Raw genomic sequence first — 23146 nt, 5'->3', positions numbered from 1 at the left:
GTGAAGAAGATTCCCCATTTACATGAACAAATTGTAATCTATTAGACAAATATGATTCAAACCACCGCAGCGCAGTGCCTTTAATACCTATGGCATGCTCTAATCTCTGTAATAAAATTTTATGGTCAACAGTATCAAAAGCAGCACTGAGGTCTAACAGAACAAGCACAGAGATGAGTCCACTGTCCGAGGCCATAAGAAGATCATTTGTAACCTTCACTAATGCTGTTTCTGTACTATGATGAATTCTAAAACCTGACTGAAACTCTTCAAATAGACCATTCCTCTGCAGATGATCAGTTAGCTGTTTTACAACTACCCTTTCAAGAATTTTTGAGAGAAAAGGAAGGTTGGAGATTGGCCTATAATTAGCTAAGATAGCTGGGTCAAGTGATGGCTTTTTAAGTAATGGTTTAATTACTGCCACCTTAAAAGCCTGTGGTACATAGCCAACTAACAAAGATAGATTGATCATATTTAAGATCGAAGCATTAAATAATGGTAGGGCTTCCTTGAGCAGCCTGGTAGGAATGGGGTCTAATAAACATGTTGATGGTTTGGATGAAGTAACTAATGAAAATAACTCAGACAGAACAATCGGAGAGAAAGAGTCTAACCAAATACCGGCATCACTGAAAGCAGCCAAAGATAACGATACGTCTTTGGGATGGTTATGAGTAATTTTTTCTCTAATAGTTAAAATTTTGTTAGCAAAGAAAGTCATGAAGTCATTACTAGTTAAAGTTAATGGAATACTCAGCTCAATAGAGCTCTGACTCTTTGTCAGCCTGGCTACAGTGCTGAAAAGAAACCTGGGGTTGTTCTTATTTTCTTCAATTAGTGATGAGTAGAAAGATGTCCTAGCTTTACGGAGGGCTTTTTTATAGAGTAACAGACTCTTTTTCCAGGCTAAGTGAAGATCTTCTAAATTACTGAGACGCCATTTCCTCTCCAACTTACGGGTTATCTGCTTTAAGCTACGAGTTTGAGAGTTATACCATGGAGTCAGACACTTCTGATTTAAAGCTCTCTTTTTCAGAGGAGCTACAGCATCCAAAGTTGTCTTCAATGAGGATGTAAAACTATTGACGAGATACTCTATCTCCCTTACAGAGTTTAGGTAGCTACTCTGCACTGTGTTGTTATATGGCATTAGAGAACATAAAGAAGGAATCATATCCTTAAACCTAGTTACAGCGCTTTCTGAAAGACTTCTAGTGTAATGAAACTTATTCCCTACTGCTGGGTAGTCCATCAGAGTAAATGTAAATGTTATTAAAAAATGATCAGACAGAAGGGAGTTTTCAGGGAATACTGTTAAGTCTTCTATTTCCATACCATAAGTCAGAACAAGATCTAAGATATGATTAAAGTGGTGGGTGGACTCATTTACTTTTTGAGCAAAGCCAATAGAGTCTAATAATAGATTAAATGCAGTGTTGAGGCTGTCATTCTCAGCATCTGTGTGGATGTTAAAATCGCCCACTATAATTATCTTATCCAACTCTGCTTCCTGGTCCCAACCCTGGATAGTCACGGTTTGGAGGATTTAAGAAAATTGGCCAGATTTCTAGAAATGAGAGCTGCTCCATCCAAAGTGGGATGGATGCCGTCTCTCCTAACAAGACCAGGTTTTCCCCAGAAGCTTTGCCAATTATCTATGAAGCCCACCTCATTTTTTGGACACCACTCAGACAGCCAGCAATTCAAGGAGAACATGCGGCTAAACATGTCACTCCCGGTCTGATTGGGGAGGGGCCCAGAGAAAACTACAGAGTCCGACATTGTTTTTGCAAAGTTACACACCGATTTAATGTTAATTTTAGTGACCTCCGATTGGCGTAACCGGGTGTCATTACTGCCGACGTGAATTACAATCTTACCAAATTTACGCTTAGCCTTAGCCAGCAGTTTCAAATTTCCTTCAATGTCGCCTGCTCTGGCCCCCGGAAGACAATTGACTATGGTTGCTGGTGTCGCTAACTTCACATTTCTCAAAACAGAGTCGCCAATAACCAGAGTTTGATCCTCGGCGGGTGTGTCGCCGAGTGGGGAAAAACGGTTAGAGATGTGAACGGGTTGGCGGTGTACGCGGGGCTTCTGTTTAGGGCTACGCTTCCTCCTCACAGTCACCAGTCGGCCTGCTTTCCCGGCTGCTCGGGATCTGCCAGGGGGTAACTAACGGCGGCTAAGCTACCTTGGTCTGCACCGACTACAGGGGCCTGGCTAGCTGTAGAATTTTCCATGGTGCGGAGCCGAGTCTCCAATTCGCCCAGCCTGGCCTCCAAAGCTACAAATAAGCTAGACTTATTACAAGTACCATTACTGCTAAAGGAGGCCGCGGAATAACTAAACATTTCACACCCAGAGCAGAAAAGTGCGGGAGAGACAGGAGAAGCCGCCATGCTAAACCGGCTAAGAGCTAGTAGCTACGCTAAGCTAGCGGATTCCTAAAAACACGCAAAGTGAATAATGTGTAAATAATTTAGAGGTGATTCAGCAGAAGGAGTGCTTTAGTTAAGGCACGTAAAGATTACACTGGGAAACAAATCGTAATCTAGATAACTAGATCAATCTAACTGCGCAGATTAAACAGCTAACAGATACAGCAAAACACCGCTGTGCTCCGGAACAGGAAGTGATACAATACCGCAGTGAGAGCCAACCACCAGTAGAGGCAAGCAAGAGTTAGGGATCGAAGCAGGGCTGGGCGTGTTTATTATAATTACGATTGTTTTCACCCGCCGCATTTATCAAGGTCAAGTCAGGCGTACGCTGGAAATGGGCAGGTGCGCACTGCTTGATACATGTCACGGCAACTTTGGTGTACTTCAAATTTACACCGTACATTTACGCCACAAGTGCACAACTTTGATACATGAGTCCCATTGAGTGTTGTAAGAAGGAAAGGTGATGTAACACAGTGGTAAACATACCACTGTCCCAGCTTTTTTGAAACGTGTTGCAGGCATACATTTCAAAATGAGCAAATATTTGCACAAAAACAAAAATGTCTATCAGTTTGAACATTAAATATCTTGTCTTTGTGGTGTATTCAATTGAATATAGGTTGAAGAGGATTTGCAAATCATTGTATTGTTTTTATTTACATTTTACACAACATCCCAACTTCATTGGAATTGGGCTTGTATAATGCTGCGTTCACACCGGGTGTGACCAGATGCCATAAATTTGTGTCGGTCGCGTGGCGACGTATGTGCCACCATCTCCCGGTGTGTCGCTCTGCTTTCGCTGTGAAAATTCGCCCCAGGGGCAGCGGTATTGTAGATTTACGTCGACGGTACCTGGCTATACCCGCCCGCTATGCGTAAACAAATGACGTCATAGCGCGCACGCGCAGCCCAAGAACTGTCCGCAGAGGGGGAAAACAAAAGAAAACTGTCCGCAGAGGAAAAGATGAAAATGCGCGAAGTGTGTTTTGGTCCCAATATGGATATTCCGGATGATTTTCTCATGGATAGTACGACAATGAACAGCAGCTAAAGCAGCCAGCTTGATGAGGACGCACTGGCTAAATTGGAGAGCAGCGTGCTCCAGCTAGCCGAGAGCCGACACAACAAAAGTTAAGTGAGTCAACTTTTTATGTACGCGTTATGTGTTGTGTATCCCAGTAAAAAGTGACAATAATGCAAATAACATGCTGTTGTCGTGCAGTATGCATTTTCTTAGTCCCTCCGTTCACGGCTAGTCACCCGCAATAACAGATATTAAAGTTATGTATTGTTGTAAATATATCTATATGAAAGGTTTATCTTTGACCCGTTGTGTGACTGTCATGCCCAATTGCGATTGTGATGGAGGGCTGTATGTGGGGTTAATCTACTGTCTCGTGTCGTTTCTCAGATCATTTGTTGGTTTGGTTTTGTGGTATGCAGGAGATCACTTGACCGAGGGTCTATATGTTCAAATAATAATTAAAAAATACTGTCATCACTCTTTATGCTTACTAAGTCAGTCTCTTACAACGGTGTAGCCTAAATACACGAGCTTTCCAGGAGCGTACCCAATTCATTAGGCACGCTCAGAGGCACATACAATCCGGTGCACACTTTCTTGGGTGGGAGGGGGAGCGACCCCGCCCCCTGTGATAAACTCATTGCCCCCTTAATATTTTTTTTCTGGTGCCGGGCCTGTCTGGAAGCATATTTTTTTTAATCTTTGAGAGCTTTTTTGATCTCGGAGCAGGATTTGCGTTTCATCATTACCTCAGTGGGATAATCGTGGTCGAAAAAAATCTGTCTCCCCTCGACTTGGATTTTTTTCTTTCCAGGCTTTGGTGAGAATTTTCTCTTTGGTTTCATATTTCAGAAAGTTGACAACAATAGACCTTGGGGATGTTCCCGGCGGAGGCTTTCTTCCAAGGCTTCTATGTGCCCGCTGAATGTGTAGTTCGGTGTCCTCCGGTATTCTGGAGGTCCTCCAGCAGCTCCGGGACAGATTTGCTGTCCTTTTCAGTCACAATGTAAATTCTCAAGTTACAACGTCTTCCATGTCCTTCCACTTCAGTCAACTTGTCTTGTAGTATTGTTTGTTGCTTTAGCAGGACGAGAATTGCTTCTTTTGCCTCCGCGTTCCATTCTTCTAGCTCCATCATCCTCACCTGTGCTTCAGCTGCATCCTTCCGCTGTTGTTGGATACTGGTGGCATTTTGGGTTACTTTTCACTTTATTTTGTCCTTAAATGCAGCGGGCTGTTGTCTCATCTCCTCCTTAAACTCATCCTTGAATTTTCAGAGGTCCTCCTTCAGTTGCTTATGGAGGTCTCGTATCTCTGTCATGATAGAGTCCCTCGAGCAGCGAGCCGTTTTTTTGCGGTCGCCATTATCCTGGTCTGCCGCTCCATCTTCAAAATCATATTCTTCTTGGTCTTTGGACATGTTTTTCCTCCTTACACTTCTCTGTCCTCATCCCCCACTCATTTCTTGGCAGTTTAAATTCACATCATCAGTCCTTCCATATTTTTAGAGTATTTTTCTGTAATCGATTCAGGAGCTCAGCACTATGTTGGCATCTCGTTCCTCACTGGAAGTCTGTTGCAGGATCTTTTGATTCGGCTGGAATGACTGTGTGTCAAATGAATGGAGAAGGACAAACCCACATTTCATCTGGCTGCTGCAGATAGTTGGTCACTTTGGAGAGGTGGGATTGAACCAATTGCTGTAGTCCATCCCCACCTCTCCATGGTGTGGTGGACCTGGTGATGTGCTGCACCAGCACATGCTCCCAGACATGACCTGACCAGTATTTTATGCCACATCAAAACAGTAGGTTGAAACAATTAAAAAATAAAGAGAAATTAATACAGGCAGCACAATAGCTTAGTGGTTAGTACCGTTTCTTCACAGCAAGACGGTCATGGGATCGGTTCCCACCTGTGGACTTCCTGTGTGGAGTTTGCATGTTCTCCTTGTGTTTGTGTGTGTTCCCTGCGGGTGCTCTGGCTTCCTCCCTTATCAAAGATATGGATATGAATTAGAAACTATAAATTGTCCGTAGATGTGAGTGCAATTGTGACTGTTTTTGTTTATATGTGGCCCTGTGTCAGACTGACATCCTCTCCAGGGTGAACCATGCCTCATGCCCTATGACTGCTGGGATAGGTTCCAGCCCCCTATGATCCTTAATTAGAGTAAGTGGTTGAAGATGAGTGAGAAATGAATACAAACTAGCGCATTGCCCGTTTATAAAATAGGTGGCTGATATTTTTCAAGGGTGGCAATAAATTATGCAAAGTTTTGATAATGAGTTGGAATGGCGTGGAGTCCAGAATGTTTTTAGAAGAAGACATGACATGAACCTTAACTAAACTGACTAAACCAATTGAACTACAAAAAGACAATACAACAATAACACTAACACTAACAGCACTGTTAAACTAACATGAACCACAATAACATTTTAAACCGCAAACTCCCATGGTGCATTGCAGCACAACATCTATTGTTTACTGTTGTTAGCTAATATTGCAAATTTCTCCAAAAATATTAGTCCTATCAACTTTCCATTTTCACAGCGATCATCCTTGACCCAAAATACATAAGCATACGAAACGGAAAATATCAGCTCTCCCCAGTTTCTCCATGATTGAAGCCATATACTCACACATGCACATGCACACAGAGGCCACTTGGCTATTATAATATAGGATAACAATATGAATGATGGAATTATGTTAAATGGTAAATAGACAGCATGTATACAACACTATTATGCTCAAAGTGCTTTACTGTGATGCCTCTCTCTCTCACACATACACATGCACACACAGATATGTAACCCAGTAGACAAAGTGAAGGTGAGCCAACACTGATCCATGTTGAAGTCTGACTGGAATGTGTTGTATTTGAAAATTAGATCAATGCAGAAATCCTAACATTAGCTCAGCATATATTGTACATTTCACGTGGACACAAACAGTAGCGTAACACACAAACACACCTCTCCAAGCAGTTCTCATAGTTGACAGTGGCTTTGAAACCGTAGATGGAAAAAGTGACGATGCTGGCAAAGATGGAGGTTCCGCTGTTGATCAAGGAAACAATGATGGCCTGCTGCTCAAAGTTGTTGTGGTATTGATTGTAGCTGGCAAAGGCTATGAGGGAGCCGAAACCCAAACCCAGAGAGAAAAAGATCTGAGTGGCTGCATTGATCCACGCTATTGGATTGGCAAGCTCCTCCATCTAAAACAAGACAAGCACATGCACATCTGCATCATGCACACCAAAGACACAAAAAATAAAAGACTGATACTAGTTCAAAATATAACCTTTATACACTTTACATTGCACTGGTACCAACAACAACGTAGTACTTGAGCAGTAAAAATGAAGGTGAGTTAGACCTTATGTTGTAGAAATAAATGGAACCGACTTAAATTGAGTGAATCATTTCAGGCATGTGTCAAAAATAAATAAAAAAAATATACAAATAATGGATGTGTATGAGTTAAATGGTACAAATATTTTATGAGGTGAAACAAGGAATGTTCCATTCAATGAGGCAAAGGCACTGTGTGGACAGGAATGGTGCCAAAGCAATTTGTCTATAATGCAAAAAAAGTGACATTAACTTGAAACACTGCTTCCAAATATAGAGAAACCTTTGAACCACCCGTGCTTTGGACACGGGTCAAAATTAAGTCAAAAGGAAGTATCATAGATGTTCTCAATGGGTCCATTAACCACTTTTGCAAAGAAGTGTTCTAGGTCATTTGTGCCCTCTGATGTTTGAAAAATAAGACATAGGTGAATAAATTCGAATCACACCATGTTTGAATTCCATATTTATAAAGGCTCTGTGCGAGTGCACAGTCTGTACGTGCACTCAGACCCAGTGTTGCAGTATAATAAAGCTGCCATAATCTGAACTTTTTTATTCAAATCAAATCAATTTTATTTATATAGCGCCAAATCACAACAAACAGTTGCCCCAAGGCGCTTTATATTGTAAGGCAAGGCCATACAATAATTACGGAAAAATCCCAACGATCAAAACGATCCCCTGTGAGCAAGCACTTGGTGACAGTGGGAAGGAAAAACTCCCTTTTAACAGGAAGAAACCTCCAGCAGAACCAGGCTCAGGGAGGGGCAGTCTCCTGCTGGGACTGGTTGGGGCTGAGGGAGAGAACCAGGAAAAAGACATGCTGTGGAGGGGAGCAGAGATCAATCACTAATGATTAAATGCAGAGTGGTGCATACAGAGCAAAAAGAAAGAAACACTCAGTGCATCATGGGAACCAACCCAGCAGTCTAAGTCTATAGCAGCATAACTAAGGGATGGTTCAGGGTCACCTGATCCAGCCCTAACTATAAGCTTTAGCAAAAAGGAAAGTTTTAAGCCTAATCTTAAAAGTAGAGAGGGTGTCTGTCTCCCTGATCCGAATTGGGAGCTGGTTCCAGGGGAGAGGAGCCTGAAAGCTGAAGGCTCTGCCTCCTATTCTACTCTTACAAACCCTAGGAACTACAAGTAAGGCTGCAGTCTGAGAGCGAAGCGCGCTATTGGGGTGATATGGTACTATGAGGTCCCTAAGATGGGACCTGATTATTCAAAACCTTATAAGTAAGAAGAAAATTTTTTAAATTCTATTCTAGAATTAACAGGAAGCCAATTAATTATTGTGTTTTGTTTGAATTTATTCGGCTTAGTTTAGTTTTGATTTGGTTTTCTGTGTGTGTTTTCTCTTGTTGGGTTTTTTCTGCTTGGGCTTTGTCTGTCCCCATTTCTCTTGTCTGTCCCTCTTGGTGCTTGGTGGTGGGCAGTGCACACTGTTTGGGCCACACCCTGTTCTGGAGCTTTCCACACACCTGTTTTCAATCTGTAGCTCATCACCAGGGTGTATATAAGCTTCACTGTTTGCACTAGTTCTCCGCCAGACCATTGTGCTTCATGCCTTTGCTTCCAGCTCTGTTCTTGTGTTTTTCTAGTCCTGCTTGTGTTTTTTGACCACCTGCCTGTTTATTCGACCATGCTTTATCGCCTGACGTGATTGATTTGTTTGCTGATCTTGGACTGCTTGTTTGTATATCGGACCCTGCTTTATCAACCAGTAAATGATCTTAAACTACAGAGCTGTGAGTCCTGCATTTGTGTAAAGACGTTTCTGTCCACTCAACCTGATAGAACGATCTGGCCACCGATGGGCACAGCGGACCCAAATGCATTCCAGCTGGTAGTACACCATCATAGCCACCAGCTAGCACAGCAAGAAGACCCCCTAACCGCTCTAAGCTCCAGATTCAGCGACCTTGCCAAGCGACAAGACTCATTCTTCTCATTTGTGAGTTCAGAGATGGAGCAACTTCTTGCCAAATTGACTAATCAGACTTCTACCGACTCGGTTCTTGCCATTTCCAGTCAATCATTTTTGGGGCCGAGTGCAGCGCCGCCGGCATCCGCAGCTGTGCCTGTTTTTGTAACCAGCTGCCGTGACCTGAGCGTTTCTCCAGCAAGCCCGGAGATGTCAAGCCTTTTATCACCCAGGGTGAACTGCATTTTGAGTTGATGGCAGCAATGTTTCCGTCTGAATGGACGATAAGAGCATTCATGATAACTCACTTTACCGGCCGGGCTCAGGCGTGGGCAGAGTGGAGCAGGCAGTCACCTTCAAGCTGCTCTCTCCAAGCCTTCAAGACCGCTCTCCTGCAAGTTTTTCAGCATACATCCCAGGACGTGAAGCAGCACGATCCCTGATGAAGCTCAAACAAGGAAACAGATGATTCACCGACTACGTGATCGACTTCCGCATCCTGGCATCCAAGAGTGAGTGGAATCCAGCCGCTCTCCAGGACGTGTTCTTCCAGGGTCTTTCTGACCATATCCAGAGCCAGCTCATCGCTACTGACCTCCCCAAAGATCTGGACGAGCTTATTGCTCTGGCCATCCACACTGATCATCATTTGGCGGACCATCCTCAGTGAAATCCTCGCCTCCCAGCTCAGCATTCTGCTATTGTGCCTGCAGCAGCCACCGACTCGAACCATCTTGGCACCAGCTCTCCTCACAGCTCCTAGGACAAACCCATGCAACTGGGTCACACCTATTTATCCATGGAGGAACGTCAGTGCCGAAGGGACGAGGGCCTGTGCTTTTAATGTGGGCAGGCAGGGCATGTGATGTCCGATTGTCTGGTAAGGGCTACACAGTCTTCACTAAGTTAGATCTTTGCAATGCTTATCATTTATACACACACACACACACACACACACACACACACACACACACACACACACACACACACACACACACACACACACACACACACACACACACACACACACCTTCAACTACTTAGTCCAATTAAGGGTCGCGGGGGGCTGGAGCCTATCCCAGCAGTCATAAAGCGCAAGGCGGGGTACACCCTGGGCAGGACACCAGTCTGTCGCAGTGCTTATCATTTAAACAGTTAAACAGGGAGACGAGTGGAAAACAGCCTTTAACACCTCGTCTGGTCATTACGAATATCTTGTCATGCCATTTGGGCTTACCAATGCTCCCGCTGTCTTTCAGAATCTGGTAAACAACATCCTTCGTGATTATCTTAATAAGTTTGTGTTTGTATATCTGGACAATATTCTGATTTTCTCTCCTGATGAGGAGACACACACGTACCACATATGCACTGTCCTAGAAACCCTGCTACAGAATCATTTGTATGTCAAAGCCGAGAAATGTGAATTTCATACGTCCACGGTTTCCTTTTCAGGATTCCTCAGTGAACGATCCAAATGGACCCAGTGAAGGTAGCGGCAGTTTGTGATTAGCCAGTCCCTAAGAACCTTAAGGAGGTACAGAGGTTTTTGGGCTTCACAAATTTTTACCACAAATTCATCCGTAATTTCAGCACCGTGGCCAGGCCATTACATGACGTCACCTCGTCCCTCTGGGTGTTCGACTGGTCGCCGGAGTGTGACGAGGTATTCCATATCCTTAACAATCACTTTTCTGCGGCCCCCATCCTGCTCCTTCCTGACCCCGCTCGACAGTTCATGGTCAAAGTTGATGCTTCTGACGTAGGCATCATAGCAATTTTGTCTCAAATCAATCCCGCTGATAACAAATTACATCCCTGTGCATACCTCTCAAAGAAATTATCTGATGCTGAATGAAATTATAATATTGGAGACTAAGAACTGTTGGCAGTTAAAGTGGCCTTGGAGGAGTGGTGCCATTGGCTTGAGGGGGCACAAGAGCCTTTTTTAGTTTGGACAGATCACAAGAATTTAGAGTATTTTTGCCGACGCTTTTAAGATGGTGCATTTCGTACATTACCTAAATTACCCACCGCAAAAGAAACTGCTGAAGCCTTGCTTACTAGCATTTTCAGATTACATGGGCTTCCTCAGGACATTGTGTCAGACTGCGAACCACAGTTCATATTACAGTTCTGGAAAGAATTCTGCTGCCTGCTGAGAGTCTCATCCAGTCTCACCTCTGGCTATCACCTCCCAGGCCAACGGACAAACAGAGAGAATTAACCAAGAGCTCGAGAAGGGACTCCACATGCTCACCTCCCAGCACCCAGCTACATGGTCCTAACAACGTGTATGGATAGAATTGTCACATAATTGCCACCCATCCTCCTCAATTGGTTTCTCCTCCTTTCACATTGTACATGGTTTTCAACCTTCTTTCAACCTTTTTTCCTCCGACAGACCTGGACTCCCGTGTTCCCTCTGCATTAAGTCTCATTCTCTGCTGCCGGTAAACCTGAGAGTGGGCTTGTCGGGCTCTCCAGCAAGCCTCAGCCTCTTATAAGAAAGCAGCTGATAAGAAGAAGTCCTCCGCACCTGTCTACACCCCGGGTCAAAAGGTCTGGCTCTCCACATGTCACCTGCCCATCAAAGGACTCCCCAGGAAACTTGCTCCCAGGTTTGTCGATCCTTTCCCCATTTCCAAGACTGTTAACCCTGTTTCTGTCAGTTTACAACTTCCTAGGGCCATGAAAATCCACCCCACGTTCCATGTCAGTCACGTTAAACTAGTACATTCTAGTTCAAAACCCACCCCTACCCATTCTCTATATAATGTGGAGTTACATCAGGAAGTGCATCCAGTGTAAAATTTGTGCCAAATCAACATGCAGATCCATCTTATCAGAGATGCAGAGCAAAAACCAAGGTGATTTATTATCTCAAAACAATATCACACAGTGCAAACATGAGTTCAAAAATGAGTCCAACAAAAGGCTGAGGAAGCAAGGGCCAAAAAAACAGAAACACAATACAACCCCAGCAAAAACAGAAACGGTCAATCTGGATAATCAGAAAATACTTACAGAGAAGAACAGAACCTAGGAGAGCTGAAACCACAGTGAATCTTCAAATGCTGAACTGGGGGCAGATGAATACTTAAATACAAACCCACAGGTATGTCAAATTAGGGGAAGGTGACAGGCTTGAGGAAATGCAAAACGTGGGAGTACAGCTCAGAGGTGAAACTGCGTTTACTGGAGGAACACATACACAGATAAGCAGTCCAAACAAAGCAACAGGATCAAAAACATCAGGCAAAGAATGTGGTCAAGATACAAGCAGGTAGTGGTCAAAATCCGTTGAGGCACACAAAGCAACGCAGGAAAACAAAAACTGATCTGGTAAGAAGGCACAAGGCACATCGAACTAGCGAAGGACTAGGTCAAACTGTGCAGCTTATAAAGCACCCATGTGATTAACTACAACTGAGAAGAGGTGCGTGAGAAACTCCCAGAACCGAGGCATGGCCAGACAGAAGGAAACACCCACCACCAAGAACCAAGAAAAGAAGGCAAGAAACAACAGGACAGAGTAAACCCAAGCAGAAAGATAGAAAAAGAGACAGACAGGACACAAAAACCACCCCACAACCTAGGATTCTGACAGAAGGGGAGAAGCAAAAGGATATACAGTGGTCCCTCGCTATAACGCGGTTCACCTTTCGCGGCCTCGCTGTTTCGCAGATTTTTTTTAGTCCAATTTTGCATGCTTTTTTTTTTTTACAGTGCATTGTGTTCCACGGCCTCATCAAGCAGCCAGTCGCGACACCGCGAAGGGAGAGTATGCGCATTGTGTTCTGCGTGTCTGTTTATAAGAATCTTCTCGCACAGAAGAAAAAAGAGCGCCAACAACTACCCATAAGTGTTTTCTACACTCTGAAAAAGACACCTGCAGCGAGGTTTGACTCAGTGGAAAAAGACGTGACAGCGCAGCGGCGCCAGGATGAAGAGGCGCGATCAGAGGAACTGTGAAATACTGGTCAGTCACTATTAATAATTTCTTATGTGTCCAACCTTGTAGGTTGATCGTTAAAATTAAATTTGTTAGTTCTATTTTTATTTCTCAAACAAATGTTTGGGCCTGAAAACAGGTTGGTCTTATTTTTCTACTCAGGTTTGAACTTTGAGAGTGTTTACACACAAGAGAAAAGTGAGAAAATGTTCATGCCTGATTGAGAAAAGTGTATAAAGTGTGTAGTGAGGGGTTTTACAGCTTTAAAACGTCTATAATAATTGTAAAAAATAACGATGCCACTTCGCGGATTTCGCCTATAGCGGGCTATTTTTAGAACGTAACTCCCGCGATAAACGAGGGACCACTGTAGAGGGACTGAACAAAATGGAGTGTGTGAAAGGTCAAAGGTCAAGTGACAACTACCAATAAAAAGGTGAACAGAAACTAAACAGACATCTGCAGGTGAGTGGAACAATAATGATACAAACTACAATAGGAGAGGTAACAAAACATAAACATAAAACTCAGAGGAAATAAGGTGCAAGACTGAGAGGAGTACATAAAGTGCAGAACTGAGAGCACAAACATAATGACAGCAGGAGGTGATCCGAACATAAAGACTATAAGTGCTCAGGAGGACGAGATGGACAGAAAATAAAGACTATAAGTGGTAAGGACTAAACCCAAAATTCATAACTATAGCAGCAAAGCAAAATGGGACTCAAACATGAGAAGAAGTGTAACAGGAAGACAACACAAGACAGACAGGTGAGGATGCATTGGTGTAACAAGGGGGACCCAAATCAGACACGTATAAATGAACTTATACAGAAAACACTGTAAGAAAACAAATGAATATATACTGAAAATAATAATATAAACAGAATACATATGGCACAAAACAATCCTTTGAAGTACACAGACAAGCATACCCACAACAGAGTAAACAGTAAACACACTGTGACATATGGCTTTCTTCACTTAATGACTAAAGGGTCGCTGAAGTCTGCACTTCAGTAATGCAGTGCACAGACCAGTGTCACACAGTGCTGGGTGTGATTTATTGCACAGACCAACAATGCAATTATAACAATTAATTATGCAACTCCAAATAGTCAAATCTAAAAAAAAAAAATCTGGAAATCACAATGTATGATTGTTTTAATAATTTATTTGTATGTTACTTCTGCAAATAAGTTTTTGAACACCTACCAACTAGCAAGAATTCTGGCTCACACAGACATGAATTTTTCTTTAAGAAGCCCTCTTATTCTGCACTCTTTACCTGTATTAACTGCACTTGTTTGAACTGTACCTGTATAAAAGACACCTCTTCACACACTCAATCAATCACACTCCAAACTGTCCACGATAGCCAAGACCAAAGAGCTGTCTAAGGACACCAGGGACAAAACTGTAGACCTGCACAAGGCTGGGATGGACTACAGGACAACAGGCAAACAGCTTGGTAGAAGACAACAACTGTTATGATTATTTATTAGAAAGTGGAAGAAACACAGGATGACTGTCAATCTCCCTCGGTCTGGGATTCCATGCAAGATCTTATCTTATCTTATCTTATCTTATACCACGGAGTCAGGCACTTCTGATTTAAGGCTCTCTTTTTCAGAGGAGCTACAGCATCCAAAGTTGTGCTCAATGAGGATGTAAAACTATTGACGAGATAATCTATCTCACTCACAGAGTTTAGGTAGCTACTCTGCACTGTGTTGGTATATGGCACTGGAGAACATAACAAAGAAGGAATCATATCCTTAAACCTAGTTACAGCGCTTTCCGAAAGACTTCTACTGTAATGAAACTTATTCCCCACTGCTGGGTAGTCCATTAAAGTAAATGTAAATGTTATTAAGAAATGATCAGACAGAAGGGGGTTTTCAGGGAATACTGTTAGGTCTTCAATTTCCATACCATAAGTCAGAACAAGATCTAAAGTATGGTTAAAGTGGTGGGTGGACTCATTTACATTTTGAGCAAAGCCAATTGAGTCTAATAATAGATTAAATGCAGTGTTGAGGCTGTCATTCTCAGCATCTATGTGGATGTTAAAATCGCCCACTATAATTATCTTATCTGAGCTAAGCACTAAGTCAGACAAAAGGTCTGAAAATTCACAGAGAAACTCACAGTAACGACCAGGTGTACGATAGATAACAACAAATAAAACTGTTTTTTGGGACTTCCGATTTGGATGGACAAGACTAAGAGTCAAGCTTTCAAATGAATTAAAGCTCTGTCTGGGTTTTTGATTAATTAATAAGCTGGAGTGGAAGATTGCTGCTAATCCTCCCCCTCGGCCCGTGCTACGAGCATTCTGACAGTTAGTGTGACTTGGGGGTGTTGACTCATTTAAACTAACATATTCATCCTGCTGTACCAGGTTTCTGTAAGGCAGAATAAATCAATATGTTGATCAATTATTATATCATTTACTAACAGGGACTTAGAAGAGAGAGACCTAATGTTTAATAGACCACATTTAACTGTTTTAGTCTGTGGTGCAGTTGAAGGTGCTATATTATTTTTTCTTTTTGAATTTTTATGCTTAAATAGAGTTTTACTGGTTGTTGGTGGTCTGGGAGCAGGCACCGTCTCTATGGGGATGGGGTAATGGCAGGAGGAGAGAAGCTGCAGAGAGGTGTGTAAGACTACAACTCTGCTTCCTGGTCCCAACCCTGGATAGTCACGGTTTGGAGGGTTTAAGAAAATTGGCCAGATTTCTAGAAATGAGAGCTGCTCCATCCAAAGTGGGATGGATGCCGTCTCTCATAACAAGACCAGGTTTTCTCCAGAAGCTTTGCCAATTATCTATGAAGCCCACCTCATTTTTTGGACACCACTCAGACAGCCAGCAATTCAAGGAGAACATGCGGCTAAACATGTCACTCCCGGTCTGATTGGGGAGGGGCAGAGAGAAAACTACAGAGTTCGACATTGTTTTTGCAAAGTTACACACCGATTCAATGTTAATTTTAGTGACTTCCGATTGGTGTCATTACTGCTGACGTGAATTACAATCTTACCAAATTTACGCTTAGCCTTAGCCAGCAGTTTCAAATTTCCTTCAGTGTCGCCTCTGGCCCCTGGAAGACAATTGACTATGATTGCTGATGTCGCTAACTTCACATTTCTCAAAACAGAATCGCTAATAACCAGAGTTTGTTCCTCGGCGGGTGTGTCGCCGTGTGGGGAAAAATGGTTAGAAATGTGAACAGGTTGGTGGTGTACAGGGGGCTTCTGTTTAGGACTACGCTTCCTCCTCACAGTCACCCAGCCGGCCTGCTTTCCTGGCTGCTCGGGATCTGCTGGGGGACAGCTAATGGCGGCTAAGCTACCTTGGTCTGCACCAATTACAGGGGCCTGGCTAGCTGTAGGATTTTCCAAGGTGCGGAGCCGAGTCTCCAATTTGCCCAGCCTGGCCTCCAAAGCTACGAATAAGCTATAAGCCAAATTTATTACAAGTACTGTTACTGCTAAAGGAGGCCGAGGAATAACTAAACATTTCACACCCAGAGCAGAAAAGTTGAGCAGCTGCAGACTAGCAAGGCCACTCCAGGACCTTGAAATGCTTTTTACAGAGCCACTGTTGTGTGTTGGGGGGGGGTTTGGCTGGACAAGGTTGGGTTGTTTTGTGTTTATTTTCCTTCCCAGGTGATTTGGGGCTGTTCTCTGAGGAAAATGTGCTGCAGAAGAGTCTCTCTCCTCTGTTACGATGATTGGCTGCACCTGTTGCATTCTCGTGCGGCTCTCTATCAGGACAATCCACAACACCTGTGATGTTCACGTGCAGATTTGAGGACTTCCAGCTGGTACCAATGTAGTGATGAAGAACTACATTTAAACCAGCAGTGAGTTGGATAGGATTGCCGGAGAATACGACCTTGTGACGACCGTGTGGGGACACTGAGGGCCGTTTCAGAGTCTGACATCGCGCCTGTGAAGGAGGACGAGGGTGAGAGGCAAACGTTGTCAGCACACTACAGAGGTGAATCTTCTGAAAAGTTTATCCGTGAATGTAAATTGGCGTTTATACGCAGCTATAAGTAATTATTGGTGAAAATTGTTTGGTGTGCTCCTCACGGCAGTGGCGTGCGGATTAATGATCCTCCACTAGCTGTGAGCAGCAGCCACTTTGAACTAAGTTTGAAACCAGACCTAAACGTGTAGCTGATAAGTTTGCCTCTAAACAATATTTCGTAGTAATAAGTGTTGAATAATCTCATCTCTGTTCCTCCTTCGCAGAGTACAGTCTGGGAAAGTCACCTGAGGGGGGGGGGGGGGGGGTGTTGGCGGAACTCCTGAGTCCTGAACGTTCGGACTCCGACTGTTGAGGCGCTGAGAGCGCGCGTCGCCTTTTCACCTCACCAGAACTTGAATTATTTAGTATTTCATGTATAGCACAAAGGGAGAAAAATAAAGGTGTTTTCTTTTTGGAACTGCTTCTGATTATTACGTTCGGACTCCGACTGTTGAGGCGCTGAGAGCGCGCGTCGCCTTTTCACCTCACCAGAACTTGAATTATTTAGTATTTCATGTATAGCACAAAGGGAGAAAAATAAAGGTGTTTTCTTTTTGGAACTGCTTCTGATTATTCCATGCTGGGTTCAGTCAGATACTGGACCGCTCCTCAATCCGCGTCTTATCCATAACAGCCACTCCTTCATTGCCCGAGCGGTGTGTTTGGGATCATTGTCATGCTGGAAGACCCAGCCACGTTGCATCTTCAATGCTCTCACTGAAAGAAGGAGGTTTTGGCTTAAAATCTCATGATACATGGCCCCGTTCATTCTTTCCTTAACACAGTCGTCCTGTCCCCTTTGCAGAAAAACAGCCCCAAAGCATTATGTTTCCACCACCATGCTTCACAGTAGGACCACATTGGAAATAAGTGCTTGTGCTTTTTTGTGTAATCCTTTTATTTTAATGTTACTTGTATACCATATTTGTTATTGTTATACAATGTACATTTTAATAATAAATAAAATCAATCAATCAATCAACAGTAGGTATGGTGTTCTTGGAATGCAACTCAGAATTCTTCTTCCTCCAAACATGACGAGTTGAGTTTTTACTAAAAAGTTCTATTTTGGTTTCATCTGACCACATGATATTCTCCCAATCCTCTCCTGGATCATCCATATGTCCTCTGGCAAACTTCAGATGGGTCTGGACACGTACTAGCTTAAGCAGGGGGACACACCTGGCACTACAGGATTTGAGTCCCTCTGTGCGTAGTGTGTAGCCTTTGTTACTTTGGTCCCAGCTCTCTGCAGGTCATTCATCAGGTCCCTCCGTGTAGTTCTGGGATTTTTGCTCACCGTTTTCATAATCATTTTGACCCCACGGGATGAGATCTTGCGTGGAGCCCCAGATTGAGGGAGATTGTCAATGGTCTTTTATGTCTTCCATGTTCTTACAATTGCTTCATTATTCACACCAACCTGCTTGACTGTTGTAGATTCACATTTCCCAGCCTGGTGCACATCTACAATTTTCTTCCTGGTGTCCTTCAACAGCTCTTTGGTCTTGGCCATGGTTGAGTTTGGAGTCTGACTGTTTGAGGCTGTGGATAGGTGTCTTTTATACAGGTAACTAGTTCCAACAGGTGCCATTAATGCAGGTAACAGGTGGAGGACAGAAGAGCTTCTTAAAGAAGACGTTACAGGTCTGTGAGAGCCAGAAATCTTGCTTGTTTGTGGGTGACCAAATACTTATTTTCCACCATAATTTACAAATAAATTCTACAATTCTACAATGTGATTTCCTTGTCTCTCATAACTGAAGTGTACCTATGATGAAAATTACAGACCTCTCTCATCTTTCTAAGTAGGAGAACGTGCACAATCAGGGGCTGACGAAATACTTTTTGGCCCCACTCATATACACAGTGAGCAAACTAAGTATTTGAACACCCTGAGATTTTGCAAGTTCTCCCACTTAGAAATCATGGAGGGGTCTGAAATTATCATCTTAGGCTCAAGCCAGCACATTGTCCAGGCCCGTTTGAAGTTCACCAGTGACCATCTGGATGATCCAGAGGAGGCATGGGAGAAGGTCATGTGGTCAGATGAGACCAGAATAGAGCTTTTTGGAATCAACTCCACTTACCATGTTTAGAGGATGAGAACAACCCCAAGAAAACCATCCCAACCATGAAGCATGGGGGTGGAAACATCATACTCTGGGGGTGTTCTTCTGCAAAGGGGACAGGACAACTGCACCGTATTAAAGGGAGGATGGATGGGGTCATGTTTTGCGAGATTTTGCAAACAACCTCTTTCCCTCAGTAACAGCATTGAAGATGGGTCATGGCTGGGTCTTCCAGCATGACAATGACCCCAAACACACAGCCAGGGCAACTAAGGAGGGGCTTTGTAAGAAGCATTTCAAGGTCCTGGAGTGGCCTGGCTAGTCTCCAGACCTGAACTCAATAGAAAATCTTTGGAGGGAGCTGAAACTCCAAACCTGAAAGATTTGGAGAAGTTCTGTATGGAGGAGTGGACCAAAATCCCTGCTGCAGTGTGTGCAGAACTACCGGAAACATCTGACCTCTGTAATTGCAAACAAAGGCTACTGTACCTAATAATAACATTGATTTTCAAAGGTGTTCAAATACTTCTTTGCAGCAGTAACATACAAATAAATTATTAAAAAAAATCATACATTGTATTTTCTGGATTTCTTTTTTTTTTTGTTTTTAGATTATGTCTCTCACAGTGGACGTGCACCTAAGATGGAAATTTCAGACCCCTCCATGATTTCTAAGTGGGAGAACTTGCAAAATCGCAGGATGTTCAAATACTTATTTTCCTCACTATATATATATATATATATATATATATATATATATATATATATATATATATATATATATATATATATATATATATATATATATACACACACACAGTGGGGCCAAAAAGTATTTAGTCAGTTCCTGATTGTGCAAGTTCTCCTACTTAGAAAGATGAGAGAGGTCTGTAATTTTCATCATTGGTACACTTCAACTATGAAAGACAAAATGAGAAAAAAATCCAGGAAATCACATTGTAGGATTTTTAAAGAATTTATTTGTAAATTATGGTGGAAAATAAGTATTTGATCAATAACAAAAGTTCAACTCAATACTTTGTAACATAACCTTTGTTGCCAGGGCAACTAAGGAGGGGCTTCGTAAGAAGCATTTCAAGGTCCTGGAGTGGCCTGGCCAGTCTCCAGACCTGAACTCAATAGAAAATCTTTGGAGGGAGCTGAAATGCCAAACCTGAAAGATTTGGAGAAGATCTGTATGGAGGAGTGGACCAAAATCCCTGCTGCAATGTGTGCAAATCTGGTGAAAAACTATAGGAAACGTTTGACCTCTGTAATTGCAAACAAAGGCTACTGTGCCAAATATTAACATTGATTCACAGGTGTTGAAATACTTATTTGCTGCAGTAACATACAAATAAATTATTAAAAAATTATACATTGTGATTTCCGGATTAAAAAAAAAAAAATATATATATATATATATATATATATATATATATATATATATATATATATATATATATATATTTTTTTTTTTTTTTTTTTCTATTGAGTTTAATAGAAAAAATATTAATAAAAAAATATTAATAGAGGGGGAAGCCTACACACCTAAGGTAGCACACAGTCAGTACTGAGGGCTCTATTAAGAAAAATGATGAAAACAGAGTGAACAAAAGCAAGAAAATACGGTACCCACTTTCCTCGAATCAGCGAGTGTCTGTTGTGGATTAGCCACTCACAGAAAGGATTGGACCCCAAGATGCAGGACAGGCAGGACATGGAGGTGAGCGCAATACACCAGGGTTTTTAATAATCCAATGTGGCAGTAAATGACAGAGGTGACAAAACAATGCCATGTGACAACAAAACAAGCAATCTGCAACTGACAGGGTGAACAAACAAACGAAGAGATAACAAAATGCGATTGTCAAAAACCACAAAGATGAGAACACTTACAACTCGAGCAAGTAGGTGCAGATGGAACGAAAATGACATCAGGGACAAAAAGTAATTGACCGGCAACAACAGGGAGGAAGGAGAGGCTTAAATACAGCTTAACTGATTAACAATAGGTGTTCTCACTGTTAGACTCACTGTTAAGGGCCTGTCACAGTGGCATATTCGTAGAGCTGCTCATTACAGCGTATCGTCTACGCTGTAATGAGCAGCTCTCCGCCCGCTTCACGAGGAGTTTTTTCTCAATACGCAGCAATATGTTGAGGGCTACGTGCGTAGGACGGAAGAAATTAAACATGCTTAATTTTCTTCAGCGTACAGCATGGAATCTTCACGCAAGTACATGCAGCGCCGTGCTACTGTCCGCTATTGTGAGCCCACCCACGCTTCAACACGGCACTGTGCGCCATTTCACCATCCCACATCTCCCTTCTGGAGCTATAAATACTGTAAGATTGTTGCTTCACTTTATCATACTGGAATCATTATATGAGGACTGTTTCACTGTGTCACATTGTTTCATAAAAGCGCTCTCTTGCACGTGCTCTCTTGTCTCCTCAAAATAAAACCGCTCTCTCTCTCTCTCTCTCTCTCTCTCTCTGTCACAGAGAGAGAGAGCGGTTTTATTTTGAAGAGTCTGCGTCTCATTAAAATAAAACCGCTCTCTCTCCTCTATCAGACTCCTTAAAATAAAATAAAACCGCTCTCTCTCTCTCTCTCTCTCTGTCACAGAGAGAGAGAGAGAGAGAGAGCGGTTTTATTTTGAGGAGTCTGAGTCTCCTTAAAATAAAACCACTCTCTCTCCTCTATCAGACTCCTTAAAATAAAATAAAATAAAATAAAACCGCTCTCTCGCACGCACTCTCCCTCCCTCTCTCTCTCTCTCTCTCTCTCTCTCTCTGTGTGTCTAATCAGAGCTGTGACTCTTTAAAATAAAAGCGCACTCGTTGCATGTCGGTGCGCTCATCAAACGCCCTGATCGATCAGTCTGATCAAAGCTGGAAAGAGCTGTGACTCTAAAATGAACGCGCACTGGCTGCATAAAAAAATAAATAATAATAATAATAATAATAATAATGTTAAATGACTCTGTTTTTGAGCCACACCGCACCATGCAGTAGAGAACAGAGCGCACTTCCACAGAGGCAGAAAATAGCACTGAAACTGGTGCGGCATGGCACACGCGACTGTGTGCACACATTAAAACACGAACACACGCAGCTGCAAGTATGAACGAACACTGTTAAAGGCTGAGTACGCGCGTATTTCGGGCGTATTTAAATGAAACACAATGCTGCAATGAGCAGCTCTACGAATACGCCACCGTGACAGGCCCTTTAGACTCAAGCCCGTTTCACACCGGGTCTGCTTCGAGTTGCTTCATGTGGCGTAATGACAATGCAGGAATGTCTGCATCAGGCGCACGCAGCAGGGGGGCAGAGAGGAGGTGAGGGCACACATTGGCGGTCCTAGAGTGATTTACTCCCCAGGCGAAACCCCCTGTGTGCGCCCCCCCGTGCACACTAACGTGGCCACCACCTCCGCCCCACCACCCATGAAAACACTAACTTCGTCCAGAACACCCACAGTCCCACAAATTAACTCACAACAGCTATTTTCAAGAACAAATTTCCAGTTTTAATGACTACTGCAATAACAAACACAAAGAAATTGGCACAGTCTAATGTGTCATCATCCATGGACTTATCTGCAATGATCATCTCAAAAGTTTGCAGGAGGGCATCATAATTGTTTGCCCCAGTGCTCACTATCCGTGATGTGAAATTCCATCGAGTAGGAGCATTTCTGGACAACCTTGAGCAGCCTGCAGACTCAAGAAAAGACATCCTCTTTGTGGATTTTGAGAAAAATGTGGCAAACTGTCCTCGGTAGGGACAGAAACTGCGATAGAAGTCAGAAAGAGTGATAGAAGTCAGTCTCCAAACACAAGCAGCTACAGAAAAAAAAAAACACCAGAAATAGAAGCTCAATTTGTCGCTAGTCGTTTTTAACAAAGAAAATGCCGCTAAGAGGATTAGGAAAGTCTCCGGTTCAACTCAGAAAAGAATGAAAATGCTCCCACAGATGTTTACACCAAAAGATCGCTGATTCGCTCATTTCGCTGTCAATCAAAAAGGGATTCAGCCTCAGACAGATGATACAATCATCATGCAGAAGCTGAGCGTCCGGGCCGGCCGAGGCCAGCCCACTGCCCCATAGACCCCCAGAGACGCTGAGCGTCCGATGGGCGGGACAAAGCCCAGCATTTATCCAATGACTCATCTCGTTTTGCTGCAGTCTTTGCTTCGCTACTGTTTATAGTACTGTGAAGCTGCGGGAATGAGTGAGAGGAAAGCTGCCATGGGAAGGTGGGGGCGCCGCTCTGCCATTACGTAACCACGAACCCCCCCA

General features: G+C 43.1%; 1 protein-coding gene across 1 annotated transcript in view; it reads right to left on the bottom strand.

Moving 5' to 3' along the window:
- LOC117513692 (sodium- and chloride-dependent transporter XTRP3A-like) overlaps positions 1-23146 on the bottom strand; it is a 259989-nt gene that overhangs the window by 102331 nt on the left and 134512 nt on the right. Inside the window, exon 8 of the mRNA XM_034173933.1 lies at positions 6459-6700. Within this exon, the coding sequence (XP_034029824.1) occupies positions 6459-6700 (242 nt within the window). The remainder of the gene's footprint in view (positions 1-6458; positions 6701-23146) is intronic.

Source organism: Thalassophryne amazonica, chromosome 7 (genome assembly GCF_902500255.1).
Source record: "Thalassophryne amazonica chromosome 7, fThaAma1.1, whole genome shotgun sequence".
Taxonomy (NCBI): domain Eukaryota; kingdom Metazoa; phylum Chordata; class Actinopteri; order Batrachoidiformes; family Batrachoididae; genus Thalassophryne; species Thalassophryne amazonica.
Note: the sequence above shows the minus strand (reverse complement) of the source record. Positions and strands in the feature narration are given on the sequence as shown.